The 24,932-nt window shown below is 39.5% G+C and overlaps 1 protein-coding gene and 1 non-coding gene across 2 annotated transcripts in view; both read right to left on the reverse strand.

Annotated features, from left to right (window-relative positions):
* Positions 1 to 421: 421 nt before the first annotated feature.
* Positions 422 to 24,932, reverse strand: part of LOC124613150 (trypsin-7-like) — a 278,621-nt gene continuing 254,110 nt past the window's right edge. The window contains exon 7 of the mRNA XM_047141775.1: positions 422 to 767. Within this exon, the coding sequence (XP_046997731.1) occupies positions 643 to 767 (125 nt within the window). The 3' untranslated portion in view covers positions 422 to 642. The remainder of the gene's footprint in view (positions 768 to 24,932) is intronic.
* On the reverse strand, positions 16,742 to 16,816 carry Trnas-uga. The gene has a single exon. It is a non-coding gene; the product is annotated as a tRNA-Ser (tRNA).

Genomic DNA, 24,932 nt, shown 5'->3' on the forward strand with positions numbered 1-24,932 from the left:
CTGTGGGATATTTCATAATGTGATTTCCCCAACACACTATTCATGTGTATTGATTACTTGCTACCAGATTGTATTTTATTGGGAAATCCATTGGGAAATTAATGAGTTTCTATCACAGTAGTGACTGATGGTTGAAAATGACAACTCACTTTTACTGTCACTGAAAACAAAATCTGATAGTCCAGAAAATGCTGTTCTAATGGCATGAAGAATTGAATTAGTACAAAAACTGCTGCTGCGATGATTGTGTTAGTTGAATCCATTCCCATTTCAAAAAAGTGTGTGTACATGGTGGTGGGGAGAGGTTTGAGTTACAGTCATGTACATAAGATTATAAAGGCAGTAACATATATATATATATAAATGCAAGTTGTACATGTTTCACTCTTTGACAGTGCAGGTGAAAGACCACAAATCTGTATTTAAGGAGATAATTCTGCTGCATTTCACTGTGTGGTCAGTTATAGAGTCTTATGAACATCAATTTTGTACCTACAAAATCACAAAATGAACAAACAAATACTTAGATGTCACATTTAATATTGTAGGAGATTAATGTGATATTTAACGTAAAACGGAGATGTTGAACATCTTCTATTGCCAATCAAGAGAAATGTTGCTTTGCCATTATCTTGAATGGTGTTAATTTCTTGAACAGTAGTAAGCATCTCTTGTATTGCGGCGTATCCAATTCAAGAATTCGGTCACTCTGCTGAAGACACCAGGCATGTTTGGTCGTGCACAACCAATACCCCATGATACTACACCTGGAAGAGAACAGAAACGAACAGTAGTTACAACTTATACAACCATATGTCCTCATGTTATAATTATTGACCACAGATACATTTTTTTTTACTTTTTGAGTAAAACTACCACAATTTGCCACTAAGTTATTTGTAATTCATTTATTTTGCACTATTGCAATTTTGGCTTTTTGGCTATAATCAAATGCAAAAGTGAAGTGAGCCATTAAATAACTGACATGTCTGAATGACATGTCATCAACAGAATATTACAACACATATGTGGTCATATAAACCAGTTGTCACCTTATAAGATCTGAATGTGAATTATAAACAGTTACTATAGCACAGCAGTCACACTTTTAACATACTGTGCTGTGCTAATGGTGCCAGTACAGTGTGTCAGTGCATTAGCTGCCATTTTAGATTAGATTAAATTTACTTTCATTCCAATTGACCCGTAGTGAGGAGGTCCTCCAGGATGTAGAACATGTCAGAAAAACAATAATACATGACAAATATTTACAACTGAAACAAATAAGCTAATGTACCTTCACAGGTCCCAAGTGGAATGATCATCATTTTTTTTAATGAATGCTATATGAAAGAATCATTTTAAAAACACTAATGCGCTGAATTTAAAATAAAAAAAGTTTTATTTATTTATAAGGTAATAAACATGTAATAGAACTACTACTATACTTATTTACAATGAACACATTACTGCATTGAAATGGTGCAGAAGTTAAGATTGTCCTGACACACACACACACACACACACACACACACACACATTTTTACAATGAACATGTTACTTATATATATAAGATGCTATAACTTACCACCAAACGAAAGTGTTGGTATGTTGATAGAGACAATAACAAACACAAACACACACACCAATTTCAAGCATTCGCAACCCACGGTTGCTTCATCAGGAAAGAGGGAAGGAGAGGGAAAGACGAAAGGATGTGGATTTTAAGGGAGAGGGCAAGGAGTCATTCCAGTCCCTGGGAACAGCAAGACTTACCTTAGGGGGAAAAAGGACAGGTATGCACTCACACACACACACACACACACACACACACACACACACACGTCCATCTGCACATATACAGCCACAAGCAGACATATGTAAAGGCAAAGAGTTTGGGCAGAGATGTCAGTCAAGGCGGAAATACAGAGGCAAAGATGTTGTTGAATGACAGGTGAGGTATGAGTGGCGGCAACTTGAAATTAGCGGAGGTTGAGGCCTGGTGGATGATGGGAAGAGAGGATATATTGAAGGGCAAGTTCCCATCTCCAGAGTTCTGATAGGTTGGTGTCAGTGGGAAGTATCCAGATAACCCCGATGGTGTAACACTGTGCCAAGATTTGCTGGCCGTGCACCAAGGCATGTTTAGCGCCAGAGTGATCCTCATTACCAACAAACACTATCTGCCTTTGTCCGTTCATGCGAATGGACAGTTTGTTGCTAGTCATTCCCACATAGAAAGCTTCACAGTGTAGGCAGGTCAGTTGGTAAATCACGTGGGTGCTTTCACACGTGGCTCTGCCTTTAATCGTGTACACCTTCCGGGTTACAGGACTGGAGTAGGTGGTGGTGGGAGGGTGCATGGGACAGGTTTTACACCTGGGGCAGTTACAAGGGTAGGAGCCAGAGGGTAGGGAAGGTGGTTTGGGGATTTTATAGGGATGAACCAAGAGGTTACTGAGGCTAGGTGGACGGCGGAAAGACACTCTTGGTTGAGTGGGGAGGATTTCATGAAGGATGGATCTCATTTCAGGGCAGGATTTGAGGAAGTCATGTCCCTGCTGGAGAGCCACATTCAGAGTCTGATCCAGTCCCGGAAAGTATCATGTCATGTCTGCTTGTGTCTGTATATGTGCGGATGGATATGTGTGTGTGTGTGTGTGTGTGTGTGTGTGTGTGCGAGTGTATACCTGCCCCTTTTTCCCCCAAAGGTAAGTCTTTCCACTCCTGGGATTGGAATTCAATACCAACGCTTTCATTTGGTAAGTTACAGCATCTTTGTTTTTAGATATATTTTTCCCACCTGGAATGTTTCCCTCTATTATACTCATATCATTAATTTGAACCCAACAATTACGTTTGTTATTGTCACTGTTGCATTTTGAAATCTTTTCTGTCAGCTTACTTTCTCTTTTTGTTTGTGCAAGTAGTTTCACTTTGTATTCACCTTCTCCTTTTTACCGTAATATACCACACAATTTCATCCTGCATATATATACTCAATAATACGCAACTTACTTCCAAACCATAACCAAAAATTTTTTTCCACTTTCAACACTACTTTCAACAACCATTTTGGCTAGTTCTAACAACTTACGCTATATTTCCATTTCCATTTTTCCCACATCACTGATCATTTTTTAGCCGCTTTCCACAGGTTTTAACATCATTATTTAAAACCCCTCTTTTTAATACATTTACACGCAGTTTTTTCGAAATTTTCCCAAATTTCTCCACCCTTTAACGTGTTTTGTGGGCAACACAACCACCTAACCTTTGTTGTTTACCAACCTAAGTTCACCACAGGATCAACATAGCTCAGCTTTAACCAACACTTTTTCAAGATATGTCTGCTTGTGTCTGTACATGTGCGGATGGATGTGTGTGTGTGTGCGAGTGTATACCTGTCCCTTTTTCCCACGAGGTTAAGTCTTTCCGCTCCCGGGATTGGAATGACTCCTTACCCTCTCCCTTAAAACCCACATCCTTTTGTCTTTCCCTCTCCTTCCCTCTTTCCTGATGAAGCAGCCGTAGGTTGCAAAAGCTTGAAATTTGTGTGTGTGTGTTTGTGTTTGTTTTTGTCTCTATCAACATACCAACGCTTTCGTTTGGTAAGTTACAGCATCTTTGTTTTTAGATATATTTTTGCCACATGGAATGTTTCCCTAAAAATCAGTTGGTTCTACTGAGAAATTCATCAATGGAGTAGAAGGAGTTGGCCACCAATAAACCCTTTAGGCTTTTCTTAAACTGAATTTCATTGGTTGTTAAGCTTTTTATGGCTGCTGGCAAGTTATTGAAAATGTGTGTTCCTGAATAATGCACTCCTTTTGTACAAGAGTAAATGACTTTAAATCCTTGTGAAGATTATTCTTATTTCTAGTACTGATTCCATGAATTGATCTGTTGGTTTGAAAAAGTGATATATTTTTAATGACAAATTTCATTAAGGAATAAATATATTGGGAAACAGTAGTTAGTATCGCTAGTTCCCTAAACAAGCTTCTGCAGGATGTTCTTGAGTTCACACCACATATAACTCTTACTGCACGTTTTTGTGCCTGGAAAACTTTAGCTTGGCTTGATGAATTACCCCAAAAAATAATCCCATATGACATTATGGAATGAAAGTAAGCATAGTATGCCGGCTTTTTCATTTTTATATCCCCCTATGTCTGAAACAATTCACATTGCAAATAGAGATTTGTTAAGACACTTCAGCAGTTCTGTGTGTGCTCCTCCCAGTTGTATTTATTATCAAGCTGTAATCCCAAGAATTTAACACTGTCCACTTCTTCTATCTGCTTGTCATCGTATGTTAGACATATACTCTTGGGACACCCCTTACAAGTTCTGAACTGCATGTAGTGTGTTTTTTCAAAGTTTAGTGACAAAGAATTGGCTAGGAACCAGTGATTAATGTCCACAAATATTTTATTGGCTGATCTTTCTAAGACTACACTTGATTTGCTATTTATTGCAATGTTTGTATCATCGGCAAACAAATCGAACTTGGCATCTGGTAATGTTACTGATGAAAGGTCATTGATATACACAAGAAAAAGTAAGGGCCCTAAGATGGAATCTTGCATGACCCCACATGTAATTAGTTCCCAGTTGGATGATGCCTGATAGCTTGATACATGTCTCTTTCCTAATAACACCCTTTGTTTCCTGCCAGAGATATAAGATTTGAACCATTTTGCAGCATTTCCTGTTACATCATAATATTGTAATTTACTTAAAAGGATATTGTGATTTACACAGTCAAATGCCTTTGACAGATCACGAAATATACCAGTTGCCTGCAATTTTTTGTCTAATGAATTAAGCACATTTACACTGTAAGTGTAGATTGCCTTCTCAATATCAGAACCCTTTAGAAATCTGAACTGTGACTTTGACAGTATGTTATTTGAGATAAGATGGTTATAAAGCCAATTATACATTATTTTTTCTAAAATTTTTGAGATTGCTGGCAAAAGTAAAATTGGATGGAAATTTGATGCTATTTCTTTATCTCCCTTCTTAAATAGTGACTTAACTTCAGCATCTTTCAACCACTCAGGAAATATTCCTCTGATAAACAACTGATTACACAGATAGCTTAATATGTTACTTAACTCAGAAGCACATTCTTTAATTAACTTTGTTGATATTTCATCATACCCACTAAATGTTTTTCATTGTAAAGGTTTTGTGATGGACATTATGTCTGCTGGTGTAGTTAGGGTCAAATTCATATTATGGAAGTTACTTGAAATGTCTGGTATGAGGTATTCCACAGCAGCTCAGTGTGTTAAAGTGTGTCTACTGTGCATAATGTTGAAGGGTGCCCATATCTGGGGGAAGGAGGGGTCACAGCTCCCCCTACCCTAGCTCTCAGGGAAAGGGAAAAAAAAATGTGTTCTAGCTAGGTGCTGTTCTTTCAGGAAAATGACTTAAAATTCAATATTACACAGGTTTCTAGCAGGGTTGGAACTGTATCTTTTTTATGACTACTTATAAGTTGCCATTCACCTGCCAAAATATTCAAAGTACTTTGTACGCCCCTCCCCCTACAAATTACTGTGTGGGCACTCTTGATAATGTCAGTTGTAATAGCTGTTTATAATCACTCATATTTTATGATGCGGTGACTGGTGTATGTGACCACATGTGTAGTAATATGTCATTCAGACTTGACAGATATTTAACGTCTTCTTTCACCTTTGCACTTGTTAATGGATATAAAGCCCCAATTACAATAATGTGAAATAGAGAATGAATAAATAAATAACATACAGTCAAATGGTGCAATTTCATTCAAAATGTACTATAAAATGAAATGAGTCCATACAGGTGGTGTAAATCTGATCACTTACTTATTTTTCAACATTTTGATATCTGACAAAATTCATTTGCTACACTCATGAAGTAAATGCATCCATACAAAAACTTCTGCAGGCATCAGATACTTCCAGTGCGTAATTAGTGGTGTAATATTTTTATTTGTGTATGAACATCTCAAGTGCTAATGTTTCATTTTTTAGTTAATGTTTAATAACTCTTAGACACTATGAATCCATAATTACAAAATTGCATTTTTGTTGCATGAAATTGATCATGTGAGTGTGCAAGAAGGTTCTAGGACCAACCTGGAAATCCAACCCATAATTTCTTTAAATGCCGTGAAGGCTGTCAAATCAAGAAAAGCAAAGCTTTAGAACAATATTAAATGACAATCTCAGGGACAGATACAAGTAAAAAATAAGTGACCAATCAGCATTATCCAACATTTTGGAAAAAATATCTGATTGAAGGAATATTGTGTTGTGTGAAATGGGGGTTTCCTTTGAGGAATAATGATGTTAGAAAGATCATACAGTTATCTCTTAATCAAGCAGGGTGGAATGAAAACGATTTCATGACAGTGAATCTGGTTATGAGTAGTAAATGTCCTCTGAAAAGAAATAAGGAAATAGCAATCAAAGTAAGTGAAAATATAAAGGAAGCAAGGGCAGCAGTTACTCGAGAAACAGTGAAAGTAATAGTGAAGTGAGATCCTGAAAGGATTGTGGATAGTTCTGTGTCAAGTATCATTGTAATGATAGCAGTAGCTGCAGATGGTATAACCGACCAATGATACATCTAGTTTATAGGTAAAAAACATCTCTTACTTCAACTTAAGGAGGTTGAAATGATGCAGGTTATAATAAGAATCAGAGTGGTTGGTTTGACCTAACAACATCTGAATAATGGTTTATTCAGATTGTCTTGCCTTATATCCAGAACTTACAGAGTGCAAATGTGATTATAGGTTACAATGTCTCAAATTGTCTGCCATTTAACATGATTAAACTGTACCAGGAACATGACACTGAATTTGTGCTCCCACCACCTAACTCTCCTCATTTGTGTCAACCTTTTAATGTGGCCTTCTTTAGATCTCTAAAACTTTCCTGGAGAATTGTGCTAGGTGCCTGGAAAAGAAAGAATAGAGCAGTGGTAGCAAAATACAAATTTCCAAGGTTGTTGAAAGTAGTCTTTGAAAAGATAGCTATATCTGGGTTCAGGAATCTTTCCTTCCTGCCCCAATAGTCATTTCACAAATTTCTTAAGAAACAGGCACACATGACATTCACTCACTAGAAGTTTTTTGGACAGCAGTCTTTCAAATTCAATTGAAACAGGTGCACTAAATAGCTTAGTGTCAATGGCATGGAATAATATATGTCAAATTCAAATGAAGGAATGATCAAGCAGAAGGATTAAGATGGTCCAGAATTCAACAGAAGTGATTTTACCATAGTGAAATTTCCTGTGAGAAGGAGGTTCAGGTTTTTTATTGATAAAAATGATGACATCTCTAATGACATGAAATGACATTTCTGAGCAAGAAAATTGGTGATGGTAATGTTTACTTTGCCTTTCTGGTAACTGAAGATGCAGCTGAGGTAGAAACAGCCCAAATTATTAAAAAAGTTGTGCCAGGACACAGAAGATGAGGTAAATATATACACATCCCAAAAAAAGTTTTGCATCACCTTGGTTCTGAGAGTTCCGGAACCTGTACAGAAAATTGGAATAGAGATTAACATAAACATCATTTCCGCCCTTTTCATTGCTCATGAAAGCCACACATTGCATGTTGTACCACCATACAGAGAGACCTTCAGAGGTGGTGTTCCAGATTGCTGTACACACCGGTACCTCTAATACCCAGTAGCAAGTCTTCTTGCATTGATACATGCCTGTATTCATCATGGCATACTATTCACAAGTTCATGAAGGCACTGTTGGTCCAGATTGTCCCACTCCACAATGGCAATTCGGCGTAGGTCACTCAGAGTGGTTGGTGGGTCACATCGTCCATAAACAGCCCTTTTCATTCTAACCCAGGCATGTTCGATAGGGTTCATGTGCGGAGAACATGCTGGCCATTTTAGTTGAGCGATGTTGTTATCCTGAAGGAAGTCATTCAGAAGTTGTGCATGATGGGGGCACGAATTGTCATCCATGAAGATGAATGCCTCACCAGTATGCTACTGATATGGTGCACTATCGGTTGGAGCATGGCATTTACGTATCATTCAGCCATTACGGCGCCTTCCATGACCACCAGCAGTGTACTTTGGCCCCACATAATGCCACCCCAAAACAGAAGGGAACCTCTGCCTTGCTGCACTTGCTGGACAGTGTGCCTAAGATGTTCAGCCTGACGGGGTTGCCTCCAAATATGTCTCCGACAATTGTCTGGTTGAAGGTATATGTGACACTCATTGGTGAAGAAAACATGATGCCAGTCCTGAGCAGTCCATTTGGCATGTTGTTGGATCCATCTGTACTGCTCTTCATGATGTCATGGTTGCAAAGATGGACCTTGCAATGGACGTTGGAATTGAAGTTGCACATCGGGAGTGAAGTTGCACATCATGCAGCCTATAGCACAAAGTTTGAGTCGTAACACGACATCCTGTGGCTGCACAAAAAGCATTTTCAACATGGTGGTGCTGCTTTCAGGGTCCCTCCAAGCCATAATCCATAGGTAGCAGTCATCCACTGCAGTGGTAGCCCTTGAGCAGCCTAAGTGAGGCATGTAATCAACAGTTCCTGTCTCTCTCTGTATCTCCTCCATGTCTGAACAACATCGCTTTGGTTTACTCAGAGATGCCTGTTGATAGCCCTTCCTGGTATAAAGTAACAATGCGGAAGCTATCAAACTGTGGTACTAACCATCTAGGCATGGTTCAACTACAGACAACACGAGCTGTGTACCTTCGTCCTGTTGGAATGACTGGATATGATCGGCTGTCAGTCACCCTCCGTCTAATAGGCGCTGCTCATGCATGATTGTTTACATCTTTGGGCAGGTTTAGTGACATCTCTGAACAGTCAAAGGAACTGTGTCTGTGATACAATATCCACAGTCAGCGTCTATCTTCATGAGTTCTCGGAAATTGAGTGATGCAAAACTTTTTTTGATGTGTGTATTTTAAGGAAGTTTGACTTCATTTTTCATACAAAACAATTTAGTGATTGGATTTACCCCACCTTGTGAGGTGAAACTGATCAACCATTAAATTAAAATAATAACTGCTGTTATAAATTAAAAATAAAGTAGTACATGAATATAACATCATCAAGGCAGTACAATTAACACTTCAAATATTGTACTGTAAAATCACTACAGTGAATGGATGATATTTAAAAAAAACTGCTATTTGAATTCCGCCCAGCTTATGGCACATTAGAACTGTGGTTCCCAATAAATGCAAATATCAGATACTAATTTATTGTGTTTTTACAACTCATCCATCTCTCACTGAGGATGGAATGTGTTTTAACTGGTCACACTTTTTTCCTCAATAATCCAAAAGAGCTGTATTTGTTGCCTATAACCATTGTGTCATAAATTAGTATGTGCTCTATATGAATATACATAAATTTATTTTAATAATCAGAGATACCCCCCCCCCTCCCCTCCCCCCCCTCCCCCCATGAACCATGGACCTTGCCGTTGGTGGTGAGGCTTGCGTGCCTCAGCGATACAGATAGCCGTACCGTAGGTACAACCACGAGGGAGGGGTATCTGTTGAGAGGCCAGACAAACGTGTGATTCCTGAACAGGGGCAGCAGCCTTTTCAGTAGTTGCAAGAGCAACAGTCTGGATGGTTGACTGATCTGGCGTTGTAACAATAACCAAAATGGCCTTGCTGTGCTGGTACTGCGAACGGCTGAAAGCAAGGGGAAACTACGGCCGTAATTTTTCCATTTTTCCCGAGGGCATGCAGCTTTACTGTATGATTAAATGATGATGGCGTGCTCTTGGGTAAAATATTCCGGAGGTAAAATAGTCCCCCATTCGGATCTCCGGGCGGGGACTACTCAAGAGGATGTCGTTATTAGGAGAAAGAAAACTGGCGTTCTACGAATCGGAGCGTGGAATGTCAGATCCCTTAATCGGGCAGGTAGGTTAGAAAATTTAAAAAGGGAAATGGATAGGTTAAAGTTAGATATAGTGGGAATTAGTGAAGTTCGGTGGCAGGAGGAACAAGACTTCTGGTCAGGCGAATACAGGGTTATAAATACATAGTCACATAGGGGTAATGCAGGAGTAGGTTTAATAATGAATAGGAAAATAGGAATGCGGGTAAGCTACTACAAACAGCATAGTGAATGCATTATTGTGGCCAAGATAGATACGAAGCCCACACCTACTACAGTAGTACAAGTTTATATGCCAACTATCTCTGCAGATGACGAAGAAATTGAAGAAATGTATGATGAAATAAAAGAAATTATTCAGATAGTGAAGGGAGACGAAAATTTAATAGTCACGGGTGACTGGAATTCGAGTGTAGGAAAAGGGAGAGAAGGAAACATAGTAGGTGAATATGGATTGGGGCTAAGAAATGAAAGAGGAAGCCGCCTGGTAGAATTTTGCACAGAGCACAACTTAATCATAGCTAATACTTGGTTTAAGAATCATGATAGAAGGTTGTATACATGGAAGAACCCTGGAGATACTAAAAGGTATCAGATAGATTATATAATGGTAAGACAGAGATTTAGGAACCAGGTTTTAAATTGTAAGACATTTCCAGGGACAGATGTGGACTCTGACCACAATCTGTTGGTTATGAGCTGTAGATTAAAACTGAAGAAACTGCAAAAAGGTGGGAATTTAAGGAGATGGGACCTGGATAAACTGAAAGAACCAGAGGTTGTAAAGAGTTTCAGGGAGAGCATAAGGGAACAATTGACAGGATTGGGGGAAAGAAATACAGTAGAAGAAGAATGGGTAGCTTTGAGGGATGAAGTAGTGAAGCCAGCAGAGAATCAAGTAGGTAAAAAGACGAGGGCTAGTAGAAATCCTTGGGTAACAGAAGAAATATTGAATTTAATTGATGAAAGGAGAAAATATAAAAATGCAGTAAATGAAGCAGGCAAAAAGGAATACAAACGACTCAAAAATGAGATCAACAGGAAGTGCAAAATGGCTAAGCAGGGATGGCTAGAGGACAAATGTAAGGATGTAGAGGCTTATCTCACGATGGGTAAGATAGATACTGCCTACAGGAAAATTAAAGAGACCTTTGGAGATAAGAGACAAGGGCGATGTACTTGAGGACAATATTATGGAAATGGAAGAGGATGTAGATCAAGATGAAATGGGAGATACGATAATGCGTGAAGAGTTTGACAGAGCACTGAAAACCCTGAGTCAAAACAAGGCCCCCGGACTAGACAACATTCCATTGGAACTACTGACGGCCTTGGGAGAGCCAGTCCTGACAAAACTCTACCATCTGGTGAGCAAGATGTATGAAACAGGCGAAATACCGTCAGACTTCAAGAAGAATATAATAATTCCAATCCCAAAGAAAGCAGGTTTTGACAGATGTGAAAATTACCGAACAATCAGTTTAATAAGCCACAGCTGCAAAATACTAACACAAATTCTTTACAGACGAATGGAAAAACTAGTAGAAGCCAACCTTGGGGAAGATCAGTTTGGATTCCGTGGAAATACTGGAACACGTGAGGCAATACTGACCTTACGACTTATCTTAGAAGAAAGATTAAGGAAAGGCAAACCTACATTTCTAGCATTTGTAGACTTAGATAAAGCTTTTGAGAATGTTGACTGGAATACTCTCTTTCAAATTCTAAAGGTGGCAGGGGTAAAATACAGGGAGCGAAAGGCTATTTACAATTTGTACAGAAACCAGGTGGCAGTTATAAGAGTCAAGGGACATGAAAGGGAAGCAGTGGTTGGGAAGGGAGTATGACAGGGTTGTAGCCTATCCCCGATGTTATTCAATCTGTATATTGAACAAGCAGTAAAGGAAACAAAAGAAAAATTCGGAGTAGGTATTAAAATCCATGGAGAAGAAATAAAAACTTTGAGGCTCACCGATGACATTGTAATTCTGTCAGAGACAGCAAAGGACTTGGAAGAGCAGTTGAATGGAATGGATAGTGTCTTGAAGGGAGGATATAAGATGAACATCAACAAAAGCAAAACGAGGATAATGGAATGTAGTCGAATTAAGTCGGGTGATGTTGAGGGTATTAGATTAGGAAATGAGACACTTAAAGTAGTAAAGGAGTTTTGCTATTTGGGGAGCAAAATAACTGATGATGGTCGAAGTAGAGAGGATATAAAATGTAGACTGGCAATGGCAAGGAAAGCGTTTCTGAAAAAGAGGAATTTGTTAACATCGAGTATAGATTTAAGTGTCAGGAAGTCATTTCTGAAAGTATTTGTATGGAGTGTAGCCATGTATGGAAGTGAAACATGGACGGTAAATAGTTTGGACAAGAAGAGAATAGAAGCTTTCGAAATGTGGTGCTACAGAAGAATGCTGAAGATTAGATGGGTAGATCACATAACTAATGAGGAAGTATTGAACAGGATTGGGGAGAAGAGAAGTTTGTGGCACAACTTGACCAGAAGAAGGAATCGGTTGGTAGGACATGTTCTGAGGCATCAAGGGATCACCAATTTAGTATTGGAGGGCAGCGTGGAGGGTAAAAATCGTAGGGGGAGACCAAGAGATGAATACACTAAGCAGATTCAGAAGGATGTAGGTTGCAGTAGGTACTGGGAGATGAAGAAGCTTGCACAGGATAGAGTAGCATGGAGAGCTGCATCAAACCAGTTTCAGGACTGAAGACCACAACAACAACAATCAGAGATACAACTTGCATAATATGGTGCTGATTGCATAGTATGTAAAAAAAATAATAAGTGCTATTAACAGAAAAAATTTCATAGAGTTATTTATTGTCTTTGGATGTGCCACATCTATGATTGTGACTTCCATCTCACCCTTTACACTGAACCAGTCCTGTTTTATAATAATTAAAAATGACTTTGCTTTATTTTTTATGCTAACATTTTTTTCCTCATTATCCAAAAGAAAAATTGTTATGGATTGATAATACTAAAGCTACTAGCTGCTCTCATATAATGAGTCATCATCCACTTGCAAACATAACACTTGGCATTTTCTAACTTACACTGTCCATTAATGAATTTTACTCTCACTCTTACATCATGCCTTCTATCTCATCTTATGCATAATTTATCCTCTCCTATCCACATTCCTAATGGGTATAAATTCCCTCAAGTTCTGTTATTTATGTATCTGTTGGTTGGTTGTAAGGGGATTAAAGGACAAAACTGTGAGAATGTCAGTCACTGATTCATGAAACAAGTGTCCAGGAAATAGTGTTACTAACTATGCTGTTTGTAAAATAGTAGGACAGAGTAATCCAGAACAGTGAATATGCCAAGAATTAAAACAAATATCAAGAGATGTAAAAAGAGGTTCAAGATTTGGCCAACATGTAAGCCACATGCAGGTGGAAGGTCCCTTGTAGCTCATCTACTAGCAAGAAACACCCCTCCAAATGTCTGACCTACTGCTGATGCAAGATGCAAGTAAAACGAAAATCTAATAAATAATGCCCTGTTCAGTGGATGAATAGGTAAATACTGAGAAACATAGGGAAAACAGACAATGCAAACAAGTATTAATTCCTGAATGTGCACGCCTATGTATAAAGTGCCCCAACCACAAATAAAATTGTTTTGCATTATTCCACTGTTGTTTTACAACTGTGAGCCCATACCTATTCCTTCATTATTGCTTCAGTTAACACAGTGATAAGTTGTGTTCTAATACATTCAAGTGAGCTGCACTAATATAAAATAAACAAAAATAAACAACAAGATACGTGAGAAGAACTTTAGGACACATGCAAGAAAATGACCCATGTTACAAGCCAGCAGCACAGTCCCACAGTCTATGAGATACTTATTAGTCAAAGAAGCAGTTGGCTGGGATCTGATGCAACTGCACTCTTTAATGCTTTGAGTGGGTTATTACTGTGTGGTAACACCTGTCTGTGGCAACAGAGTGATTTAATGAAAGTCTATCTCATCATTGTTTAATTAAACAGTCCTTTACCTTATATTATGTAAGTTTATTGCATCACTGTTTAATTAAACTAAGATTAAACTGTGATTTACTCATACTTGTTAACCTTGGTAAGTTAAAGACAGCTATTCTTTATGCATGTACAAAGTATGGTGTGCATCCACTTGTGTTATGAAAAATGGTGTACCCACTCAAGAGTTAAAAGCAATATCAGAATATGTAAAAAGAGGTACAATATCAGGCCAACATGTATGTCAGAGATAGGTGGGAGCCACTCGCGGATCATCTGCAGTGAGAGGCATTTACCCCATTCCTCCCCCCTGACTGCTGGCTTACATGGTACACGTGTAAACCAATGATATAATTAAAACTGTCTTCTAAGCATACAAAGGGGAAGTCATCCGAAGGGTAGAGGGAATAGATAGCTAAGAGCGTACCGCGAAAATACATGATGGATAATAAAGCAAGAGCAGGAAAATACACGGTGGATAATAAAGCAAAGTAAAAGGAAATGACCTGGCTGCCAAGTGAGGTAGGTACAGTTGAAGGTCCCCAGACTCAGCATTTTATAGGAAGCACTCCCGCCACACTGACCCACTCCCAACCTGAGTATGGTTGAACTGTTGAAGTTGGGAAAAAAGCGACTCTTTTGCACCAAAAGCCAGTTGTACAAACTTGAGGTAACTGTTAGCTAACTTCTATTCCCTAAATGGTGTGCGGAAAGTGCTGAACTAGAGTATAAATTCTTGATAAGTTATCTAATGATTTCTGGTGTCACGTAGGGTGAAAGAGATTATTTGGAGATGAAAAAGAATAAGAAAGTGAGACATACGGTCGTTATTTTGAAGAATACCATTACTATGTTGGAAATCTAGCACCTCAATTCACCTTTTCCATAATCATTTGTGTGTCTGTGGACAGTTGTAGTGGTCTTCAGTCCATAGACTAGTTTGATGTAGCTCTCCATGCTACTCTATCCTGTGCAAGCTTCTTCATCTCCCAGTACCTACTGCAATCTACATCCTTCTGAATCTGTTTAGTGTATTCATCTCTTGGTCTCCCTCTATGATTTTTACCCTCTGCATTGCCCTCCAATACTAAATTGGTGATCCCTTGATGCCTCAGAATATGTCCTACCAACCAATCCCTCCTTCTTGTCAAGTTGTGCCACAAATGTCTCTTCTCCCCAGTTCTAGTCAATACCTCCTCATTAGTTATGTGATCTACCCATCTAATCTTCAGCATTCTTCTGTAGCACCACATTTCGAAAGCTTCTATTCTCTTTTTGTCCAAACTATTTACCGTCCATGTTTCACTTCCATACATGGCTACACTCCATACAAATACTTTCAGAAATGACTTCCTGACACTTAAATCTATACTCGATGTTAACAAATTTCTCTTCTTCAGAAACGCTCTCCTTGCCATTGCCAGTCTACATTTTAGATCCTCTCTACTTCGACCACCATCAGTTATTTTGCTCCCCAAATAATAAAACTCATTTACTACTTTAAGTGTCTCATTTCCCAATCTAATACTCTCAGCATCACCTTATTTAATTCGACTACATTCCATTATCCTCGTTTTGCTTTTGTTGATGTTCACCTTATATCCTCCTTTCAAGACACTGTCCATTACATTCATGTGCTCTTCCAGGTCCTTTGCTGTCTCTGACAGAATTACAATGTCATCAGCAAACCTCAAAGTTTTTATTTCATCTCCATGGATTTTAATTCTTACTCCGAATTTTTCTTTTGTTTACTTTACTGCTTGCTCAATTTACAGACTGAATAACATCAAGGATAGGCTACAACCCTGTCTCACTCCCTTACCAACCACTGCTTCCCTTTCATGCCCCTCGACTCTTATAACTGCCATCTGGTTTCTCTACAAATTGTAAATAGCCTTTCGCTCCCTGTATTTTACCACTGCCACCTTCAGAATTTGAAAGAGAGTATTCCAGTCAACACTGTCAAAAGCTTTCTCTAAGTCTACAAAATACTAGAAACGTAGGTTTGCCTTTCCTTAATCTTTTTCCTAAGATAAGTTGTAGGGTCAGTATTGCTTCACATGTTCCAACATTTCTACGGAATCCAAACTGATCTTCCCCGAGGTCAGCTTCTACCAGTTTTTACATTCGTCTGTAAAGAATTCGTGTTAGTATTTTGCAGCCGTGGCTTATTAAACTGATAGTTTGGTAATTTTCACATCTGTCAACTCCTGCTTTCTTTGGGATTGGAATTATTATATTCTTCTTGAAGTCTGAGGGTATCTCACCTATCTCATACATCTTGCTCATCAGATGGTAAAGTTTTGTCACGGTTGGCTCTCCCAAGACTATCAGTAGTTCTAATGGAATGTTGCCTACTCCCAGGGCCTTGTTTCGTCTTAGGTCTTTCAGTGCTCTGTCAAACTCTTGGCGCAGTATCGTATCTCCTATTTCATCTTCATCTACATCCTCTTCCATTTCCATAACATTGTCCTCAAGAACATCACCCTTGTATAGACCCACTATATACTCCCTCCACCTTTCTGCTTTCCCTTATTTGCTTGGAACTGGGTTTCCATCTGAGCTCTTGATATTCATGCAAGTGGTTCTCTTTTCTCCAAAGGTCTCTTTAATTTTCCTGTAGGCAGTATCTATCTTACCCCTAGTGATATACATCTCTACATCCTTACATTTGTCCTCTAGCCATCCCTGCTTAGCCATTTTGCACTTCCTGTTGATCTCATTTTTGAGATCCAGAATGAGATTTTCACTCTGCAGCGGAGTGTGTGCTGATATGAAACTTCCTGGCAGATTAAGACTGTGTGCCGGACCGAGACTTGAACTCGGGACCTTTGCCTTTCACGGGCAAGTGCTCTACCAACTGAGCTACCCAGGCACGACTCACGCCCCATCCTCACAGCTTTACTTCTGCCAGCACCTCATCTCCTACCTTCCCGAGTTCGAGTCTCGGTCCGGCACACAGTTTTAATCTGCCAGGTTTCATTTTTGAGATGTTTGTATTCCTTTTTGCCTGCTTCATTTACTGCATTTTTGTATTTTCTCCTTTCATCAATTAAATTCAGTATCTCTTCTGTTACCCAAGGATTTCTATTAGTCCTTGTCTTTTTACCTACTTGATCCTCTGCTGCCTTCACTATTTCATCTCTCAAAGATACCCATTCTTCTTCTACTGTATTTATTTCCCCCAGTCTTGTCAATAGTTCCCTAAAGCTCTCCCTGAAACACTCTACAACCTTTGGTTCTGTCAGCTTATCCAGGTCCCATCTCCTTAAATTCCCACCTTTTTGCAGTTTCTTCAGTTTTAATCTATAGTTCATAACCAATAGATTGAGGTCGGAATCCACTTCTGCCCCTGGTAATGTCTTACAATTTAAAACCTGGTTCCTAAATTTCTGTCTTACTATTATATAATCTATCTGAAACCTTTCAGTATCTCCAGGCTTCTTCCATGCATACAGCCTTCTTTTATGATTCTTGAACCAAGTGTTAGCTATGATTAAGTTATGCTCTGTGCAAAATTCTACCAGGCGGCTTCCTCTTTCATTCCTTACACCCATTCCATGTTCACCTACTACGTTTCCTTCTCTTCCTTTTCCTACTATCGAATTCCAGTCACCCATGACTATTAAATTTTTATCTCCCTTCACTATCTGAATAATTTCTTTTATCTCATCATACATTTCATCAATCTTTTCGTCATCTGCGGAGCTAGTCAGCATATAAACTTGTACTACTGTGGTAGGTGTGGGCTTCATATCTATCTTGGCCACAATAATGCAGTCACTATGCTGTTTGTAGTAGTTTATGTGCATTCCTACTTTTTATTCATTATTAAACCTACTCCTGCATTACTCCTGTTTGATTTTGTATTTATAACCCTGTATTCACCTGACCAGAAGTCTTGTTCCACCTGCCACCAAATTCACTAATTCCCACTATATCTAACTTTAACCTATCCATTTCCCTTTTTAAATTTTCTAACCTACCTGCCCGATTAAGGGATCTGACATTCCACGCTCCAACCCGTAGAACGCCAGTTTTCTTTCTCCTTATAACAATGTCCTCCTGAGTAGTCCCCGCCCAGAGGTCCGAATGGGGGACTATGTTACCTCCAGAATATTTTACACAAGAGGACGCTATTGTCATTTAACCATACATTAAAGCTGCATGCCCTCGAGAAAAATTACGACTGTAGTTTCCCCTTGCTCTCAGCCATTCGCAGTACCAGCACATCAAGGCCGTTTTGGTTAGTGGACTATCTCAGTGTAAATGATAATTAATTGAAACCCTCAGCTGCCGACAGGTGTTGTTGACATACCTCGATGGGGACAGCTGAAAATGGGTCCCAACCGGGACTCGAACCTGGGATCTCCTGCTTACATGGCAGACACTCTATCCACCTTTATCGGTGTGAATGTGCCAAGGTTGCCTGAACTCTTACGGGAATCTTCACCTTAGTGGGCGCGTGTAATGAGTGGATGGGCAAAGTATCTATTAGGAACATTACGTATGTAGATTGTGGACAGTTGGGAATGTGGGTCTCACAGAAAATGTGCAAGGGATAAGGCCCTGCAGTCATGCTATTCATCTTTGTCCTCGGTGACTCAGATGGATACAGCATTTGCCATATAAGTAGGAGATCCCGGGTTTGAGTCCCGGTCGGGGCACACATTTTCAGCTGTCCCCATCGAGGTACGTCAAAAACACCTGTCGGCAGCTGAGGGTTTCAATTAATTATCATTTATTCTAGAGAAACTGCATGGTCATCAGTGATATCTGTTCTTTCGAGAACAGTTACTATCTTCATATATCTCAGTGTTGTTGATCCTTTGTCACACTATGTATATGATTTAATTCAGATGTGTGCCTAAGGTATTATGAATGATGAAATTGTTATTTATCCATACCATCATAAACTCCAGCATGTTCTAACATGTCTATGATGATAAATCTGTGCAATGAACTTTTGTTGTGCTGGAAGGAAGATAAATTACTGAATAATAATATTGGGTTGTGCAACCACATTATCTGTGACATTTGTTATGGTTTAGTGTTTCGTGACACTCTTCAGTGGTTGAATTCTTTTTTTGGAAGAAATAAGTTATATAATTTAATGCCTGTGAATTTGTGTTTTGGGTACTGGCTTCAGATTTATGTTTGATGAAGACCACTACTCCAGTGGTGGATAAACTTAAGAGCAAGTATGATTACAGTGCACAGAAGTTTGGAATGAAATTAATTCTAATGCATGAGAAACTGTATGAATAAGCCATGGAAGCAAGTGCTGCTACAAATACAGAGAACAGTACAGATGTGTGGACAATTATTCTTTTGCATGTGGATAAATCTGTGTACACAAGCATGGAAAACACAACAAAGCAAAAAGGGACTTCAGGTATCTTGGAAAACTTGCTTGCTGATGAGAACACTGGTAGGTGGGTGAATCACTGGGATGTTCTGTTGGATGATGCATTATTCAAATTAGAAGAAAATGTTCAGAATTATGTAACTCATATTCTAGCTATAGCCAAGAAACTACAGAACATGGGCAAACCAGTTGATGATGGACAGATTGTACTCATTATACTGATAGGTTTACCAAAAGTTTGTCTGCCTTTCTGGGTGGGTATAGAGTTCACCACAAAAATCCCGTGAGTGGTGGGAATGTTTCAACCATTCAAGTCACCAGGTCAAGACATATCTTTCCAGCTCTACTGCAACAAGCAACTGCAAGAGAAGATTCATTCCTCTGTCAGTCTGTCCCCCATCTTTCATTTAAAGACATTAGAAAAACTGAATAATGTACTCATTAGGGAGAAGAGATTAATTGAAGTTCCACTACTTTTAAACCAACATGCATCACAACCTGGTAAATCATGTAGAACAGCACTTCACTAACATGGCCTCATTTAAAGCAAGTGTCACACCTGGTGTGCCTTTGCAGATAGCGTGCAGCATTCTATGTGGAAACAGTCAAGACATGATGGGAAACCACAGCAGAAAGCAGCAACATTCAATTGCAACTTGAATGAATTAGGAAAAAAAAGTGAGGGCTTTAGGGAAGGCCATCAATGTACCAATGAGCACACTGATTGCAAAGTGAATGACATCCTCAAATAGGTCAGAAGTAGCTTGTGGCACCTTGAAAGTCTTAGCAATAGCCAAACCTCCTCAACTGTTGGATCTTCTAAACATAAAACCTCATGACAAACCTCTCTATCCAGGACGGAACCAACAATGACATCACAAATCAGAGACTCAGCATAGGAGTGCTGACAGTGAGTACACACAAATTTATGCTTCCTGTTGAGCCCACAGAGGCTGGCTACCCACACTTGATGGGGCTGACTTGGTTTCTTTTGCCTCTGGTGGAACTCCAACCGAGTTTTTTAAGATAATAATCACTAAGCAAGTCACGCATGACAGAAAATGACACTGCTGATGGGTCTTTCAATGACACAATTTTTCAAAGCAAATGAAACATTTCAGGCACAATTTATGGCAACAAAAAAGCTTTTTGAAATGATGGATCCTCTACCTGAAATGCTGCCACAGATGTCACACATATCTGTCCCAATATTCCTCCATTTATTGGATTGGTGGAAAATCTGGGAGGGGAGGGGTGGACTGGCATGTAGGCAGCAAATTTGTAAATGATCAATGAAACAAGTCCCAACTGCTGCTGATTTTGCCCAAGCAGTTGCTGCTATTGTTGTAGCAATAGAACCAATGCCGCATCCATTCCACTCACGAAAGACACACACAGAATGAACTACCTTATTGGAAAACTTGCTGTATCTGTATTCTTTATTGACAACTACTACACACACACAAATTTTGTTGGCTGACAAGTGCACACCAAATAATGACAAGGTTAGAGAAACATTAACACAAATATTAACAATCCAAGTACCGAATTTTATCGCTGGCAATTGAATGTACACCAGCACAGAGCTGGCCTGACTCGAGAACATTTGCGCATAGCAGAGAAGATGCAGGTGGATGAGGCCCCTCTGCCAATGGCTTGACATAATCATATTTGCTGTGTGAAGCACTGGCTGTGGGCAATGGTGGCATGCTTGCTTTGCCCAGCTGCTGCTAGGACCAGATATAAATGCAGCAGAAGAGCCACCACAAATACAACCTTCAAATCCATTGTTAGAGCTGCAGAAGAGCACCATGTTATGCAGGTTGATTAATACCATGCTAAGTAGAAGATAGGTAGAAGACACCACAATGAGCAAGAAAAAGGTGATAAATACCACCAGGAGGTATCCACAAGGAGGGGTTTTGTCCCTGCTACTATAGACCCAAGTGGTGAATGAATTCATTGAAGAGTTAGACACTGGAGGCTATTTTTGCCGAGGATACACATGTGATTTGGCCATAGTAATACTTGGAAAACTTGCCAGTATGTTTAGAACAAGGGCAGAATGTGCACTGTGCATTGTGAAAAACTGGTGTTGAAAACAGCATCTAAGGGTTAGCCCCAAGAAGACTTGTAGTACCATTTATAGGAAAGCATAACCAGTATGTACTGTAATCTTAAGCTTTTTGACAAAAGTCTGCCTTTAGAGGGAGTAGTGAAGCTTATAGGGGTTACCCCTGGGTGGGAAATTATCATGGACCCCTCACATAAAGAATACGTGTTACAAGGCAAAAGGTACTCTTATGAGTACCAAAAGAGCCTTTGGAAAAAAACTGGTGTCTAGGTCCGAAGAGCATGTACTGGATATAAAGCAGCATAATAATACCTAAGGTAATTTATGGGGTTGCAATATGGTGGTGCAAAGTACAACAGAAGGTGGTTACTAAGGAGCTTGGCAAGGTGCAGAGACTGGCCTGCTTTGCCATAACAGGCAGAATTAGCAGCACAGTCACTGCTTGGATGCAGACCAAGCTGGACATGCCACCATTACACCTGTGGTTGAAATGGAGGCAGTGGCAGGGGCATGAAAGCTAAAAACTGGAAATAACTGAATACCCTTAGTATATCCTGAACCCCACACTGATACATGTAATGTGGTAAATATAAGAATGATCAGGGAGTTGCCGGCTGCTCCAATAAACCTTTCAATGGGAACAATTGGAAGAAGGAAACAGTGGAAGAATGAACCATGACACCATTCAGAAGACATAATTTGGTTTATTGGTAGGTTTAAAACAGATGGAGGTGCTGGGGCTGGAGTAAAAGGGGTAGAGCCAGGTCTCTCTGGGAAAATTGGCCACATTGTTTCAGGTGGAAATATTCAGTATCAGAGTGTGTGCAGAGGAGACTATGGCAAGGCATGGATCATAGTACCTGCATTTATTCGGACAGCCAAGCAGCTCTGAAATCTCTATCGCAGCCCTTGCAGTGAGATTGAAGTTCATTGCAGAATGTCATGAAGCCATTGAGAGACTAGGGTGAAGCAATGGGATAAATCTGCCCTGGGTCCCCAGTCACTCAGGAATTAGTGGCAATGAACAAGCAGAGAGACTGGTGGGGACAGGCACGATGGCTCCCTTTATTGGACCAGAACCTGTACTAACCACCACTAAGGTGATGGTAAAATAAAAACTATGTAACTGAATCAGAAGGCAGCATATAGAGTATTGGCTATGATCCAAAGACAAAAACATTGCAAGCTAATAATGCTGAAGCCATGTTTCAAGAGAAGCTCTGCAATCCTGAATTTGAACAGCAAACAGATTAAAGGTATAGTTTAAAGGACATTGTGTGTGAAACTGTAAATTTTGTTGCTCAGATGACTGTATCTTTTCATAAATAAAGTATGTGACCTTGAGGAAAAAACTACATGTTGATCTTGCCAAACCCAAGAAGTGATTCTCAGTGTTGTAGCTCTCAGAGGCACTGTGGGGTGCTCTCTGTGTGAGGCACTCCTGTGCATCTTTATGAGTTGCAGCTCATTTGCATGAATGCAACTCAGAGATATATGGCATAGCATGTTTGTTTGGGTTACCTGTGTAGATTCTTGCCCGTTGAGGCATATTAGCACAGGTAAATATGACTTCACTTCAAGTTACTGTGAACAGTTCAGTGATATGGTCATTCTCGCCAGAACCGACAGCAAACCAACACCAACAAACAAATGTTGCAAGCAGAAGCTGAAGAGATAGAGAAAGTATATGAGGATATTGAATGGGTAATTCAATAAATAAAGGGAGATGAAAATCTAATAGTCATTGGAATGCAGCTGTGGGGGAAGGAGTAGAAGAAAGGATTACGGGAGAAGATGGGCTTCATAGCACAAATGAGAGAGGGGAAAGAATAATTGAGTACTGCAATAAGTTTCGGCTAGTAAGAGTGAATACAGTGTTTAGGAATCACAAGAGGAGGATGCATACCTGGAAAAGGCCAGGAGATGCAGCAATATTAAAGTTAGTTTACATCATGGTCAGGCAGAGATTCTGAAATCAGATGTTGGACTGTAAGGCATACCCAGGAGCAAATATATGTGAAACGTGATTTAATAATCTCATTACATACAGTATACAGATCATTAGGTCTGCTGTACAGGAGAATATAATGACTTACAAAAGACCTTTTACATTGTTTTCAGAAAGTTGTTCATTATAGACTGATATGCAAGTGCATCCAATAAAAGCATATGTAACACTACAGTATTTCTTATATATTAACAGTTTATAAATTAATAGTTTACATCTGTCTGTGTTCAAAGTGTAAAACTGTTTTCCATGATCCTTCAATGGTAAAGTAGCATTTTTCTACTAAAATCTTATGGAGTAATCTTTTCAAAGACTCATATCTCAATTTAATAATGATGAAGAGTAAGCTGAAGTTAATAGACTAGATAAGAAGAATCAATGTGCAAAGAAGGATACAGAAATACTAAGGAATGAAGAGACATGCTTGAAGTTCCTTTAGGCCATAGATACTGTGATAATGACTAGCTCAGTAGGCAGTTCAGTTGAAGAGGAATGGTCATCTCTAAAAATGGCATAACATTATTTAATAATAAACAACTGTCACTTCATAGTAAACTGCCATAGAGTAACAATTTTTACTATAACATCTTATGCTCAGGTTCTGCAATCAACAATTCTAACCTTTTTTTCCACTTTCTTGACCTCAACATTTCATTCACTGTGGCGAGGTGCTGACAGATTTTTCAGATGGGTGAAGTGGACAATACGAAGAATTCAATAGAATGGTACAAGTATCATCAACATCCTGATCCCAGCCAAGTGTGTGTGTGTGTGTGTGTGTGTGTGTGTGTGTGTGTGTGTGTGTGCGTGCGTGCGTGCACATGCGTGTGTGTGCATGCATGTGTTTGTGTGTATGTGTAGTGCAGTGCTTTTTAGTGTTGTGTGTTTTGCTGTGCAGTGTGAGCAGTGACAAGTGATGTAATACAAACGAAAGTGTCAAAGTATTAGCGAGAGGTAGCAGTTCTGCCATGAAGACACTACAGGCCTCTGGTAAAAGAAGGTGCTCATAGCCTTGCAACATGCTTGAATGTATATCCCATTTTTCTGTGTCTATAGATACATCAGTGTAAGTGATTTTGGCACCTTAGAATTTCTGGAGCATTAAGAGGAAGGTATATTGGGAAAGATAAGGGCAATGAATTAAGGACATTTGAATAGCAACAATATAAGGAAAATATAGATTGCTACTGCCATAAAAATGACATGTTAAGTTGCAGACAGACATGATAAAAAGAAACTTACACATTAGCTTTCAGCCAAAGCCCTCATCAGAAAAGGTGACACATACACACATTCATTTAGACAAGCAAGCAAATGTCATGCATACATGAGCACCATCTCTGACAGCTCAGACTGGAATGCAGCTGTCTTGCAGAATGGAAGCAGCGATCTAGAGGGGACAGGGAAGGAGAAGGGACAAGAGGGTATGGGAGGGGTGGGGGGAGAGAAGAGTGCTGCCTGCCAGAGCATGCAGGGACTAGATTGCCAACAGATGCATTATGATGTATCTGTGGGGCAGGGAGGTGGGGAAGGTTTTGGGC

This window comes from Schistocerca americana, chromosome 4, assembly GCF_021461395.2.
Source record: "Schistocerca americana isolate TAMUIC-IGC-003095 chromosome 4, iqSchAmer2.1, whole genome shotgun sequence".
Taxonomy (NCBI): domain Eukaryota; kingdom Metazoa; phylum Arthropoda; class Insecta; order Orthoptera; family Acrididae; genus Schistocerca; species Schistocerca americana.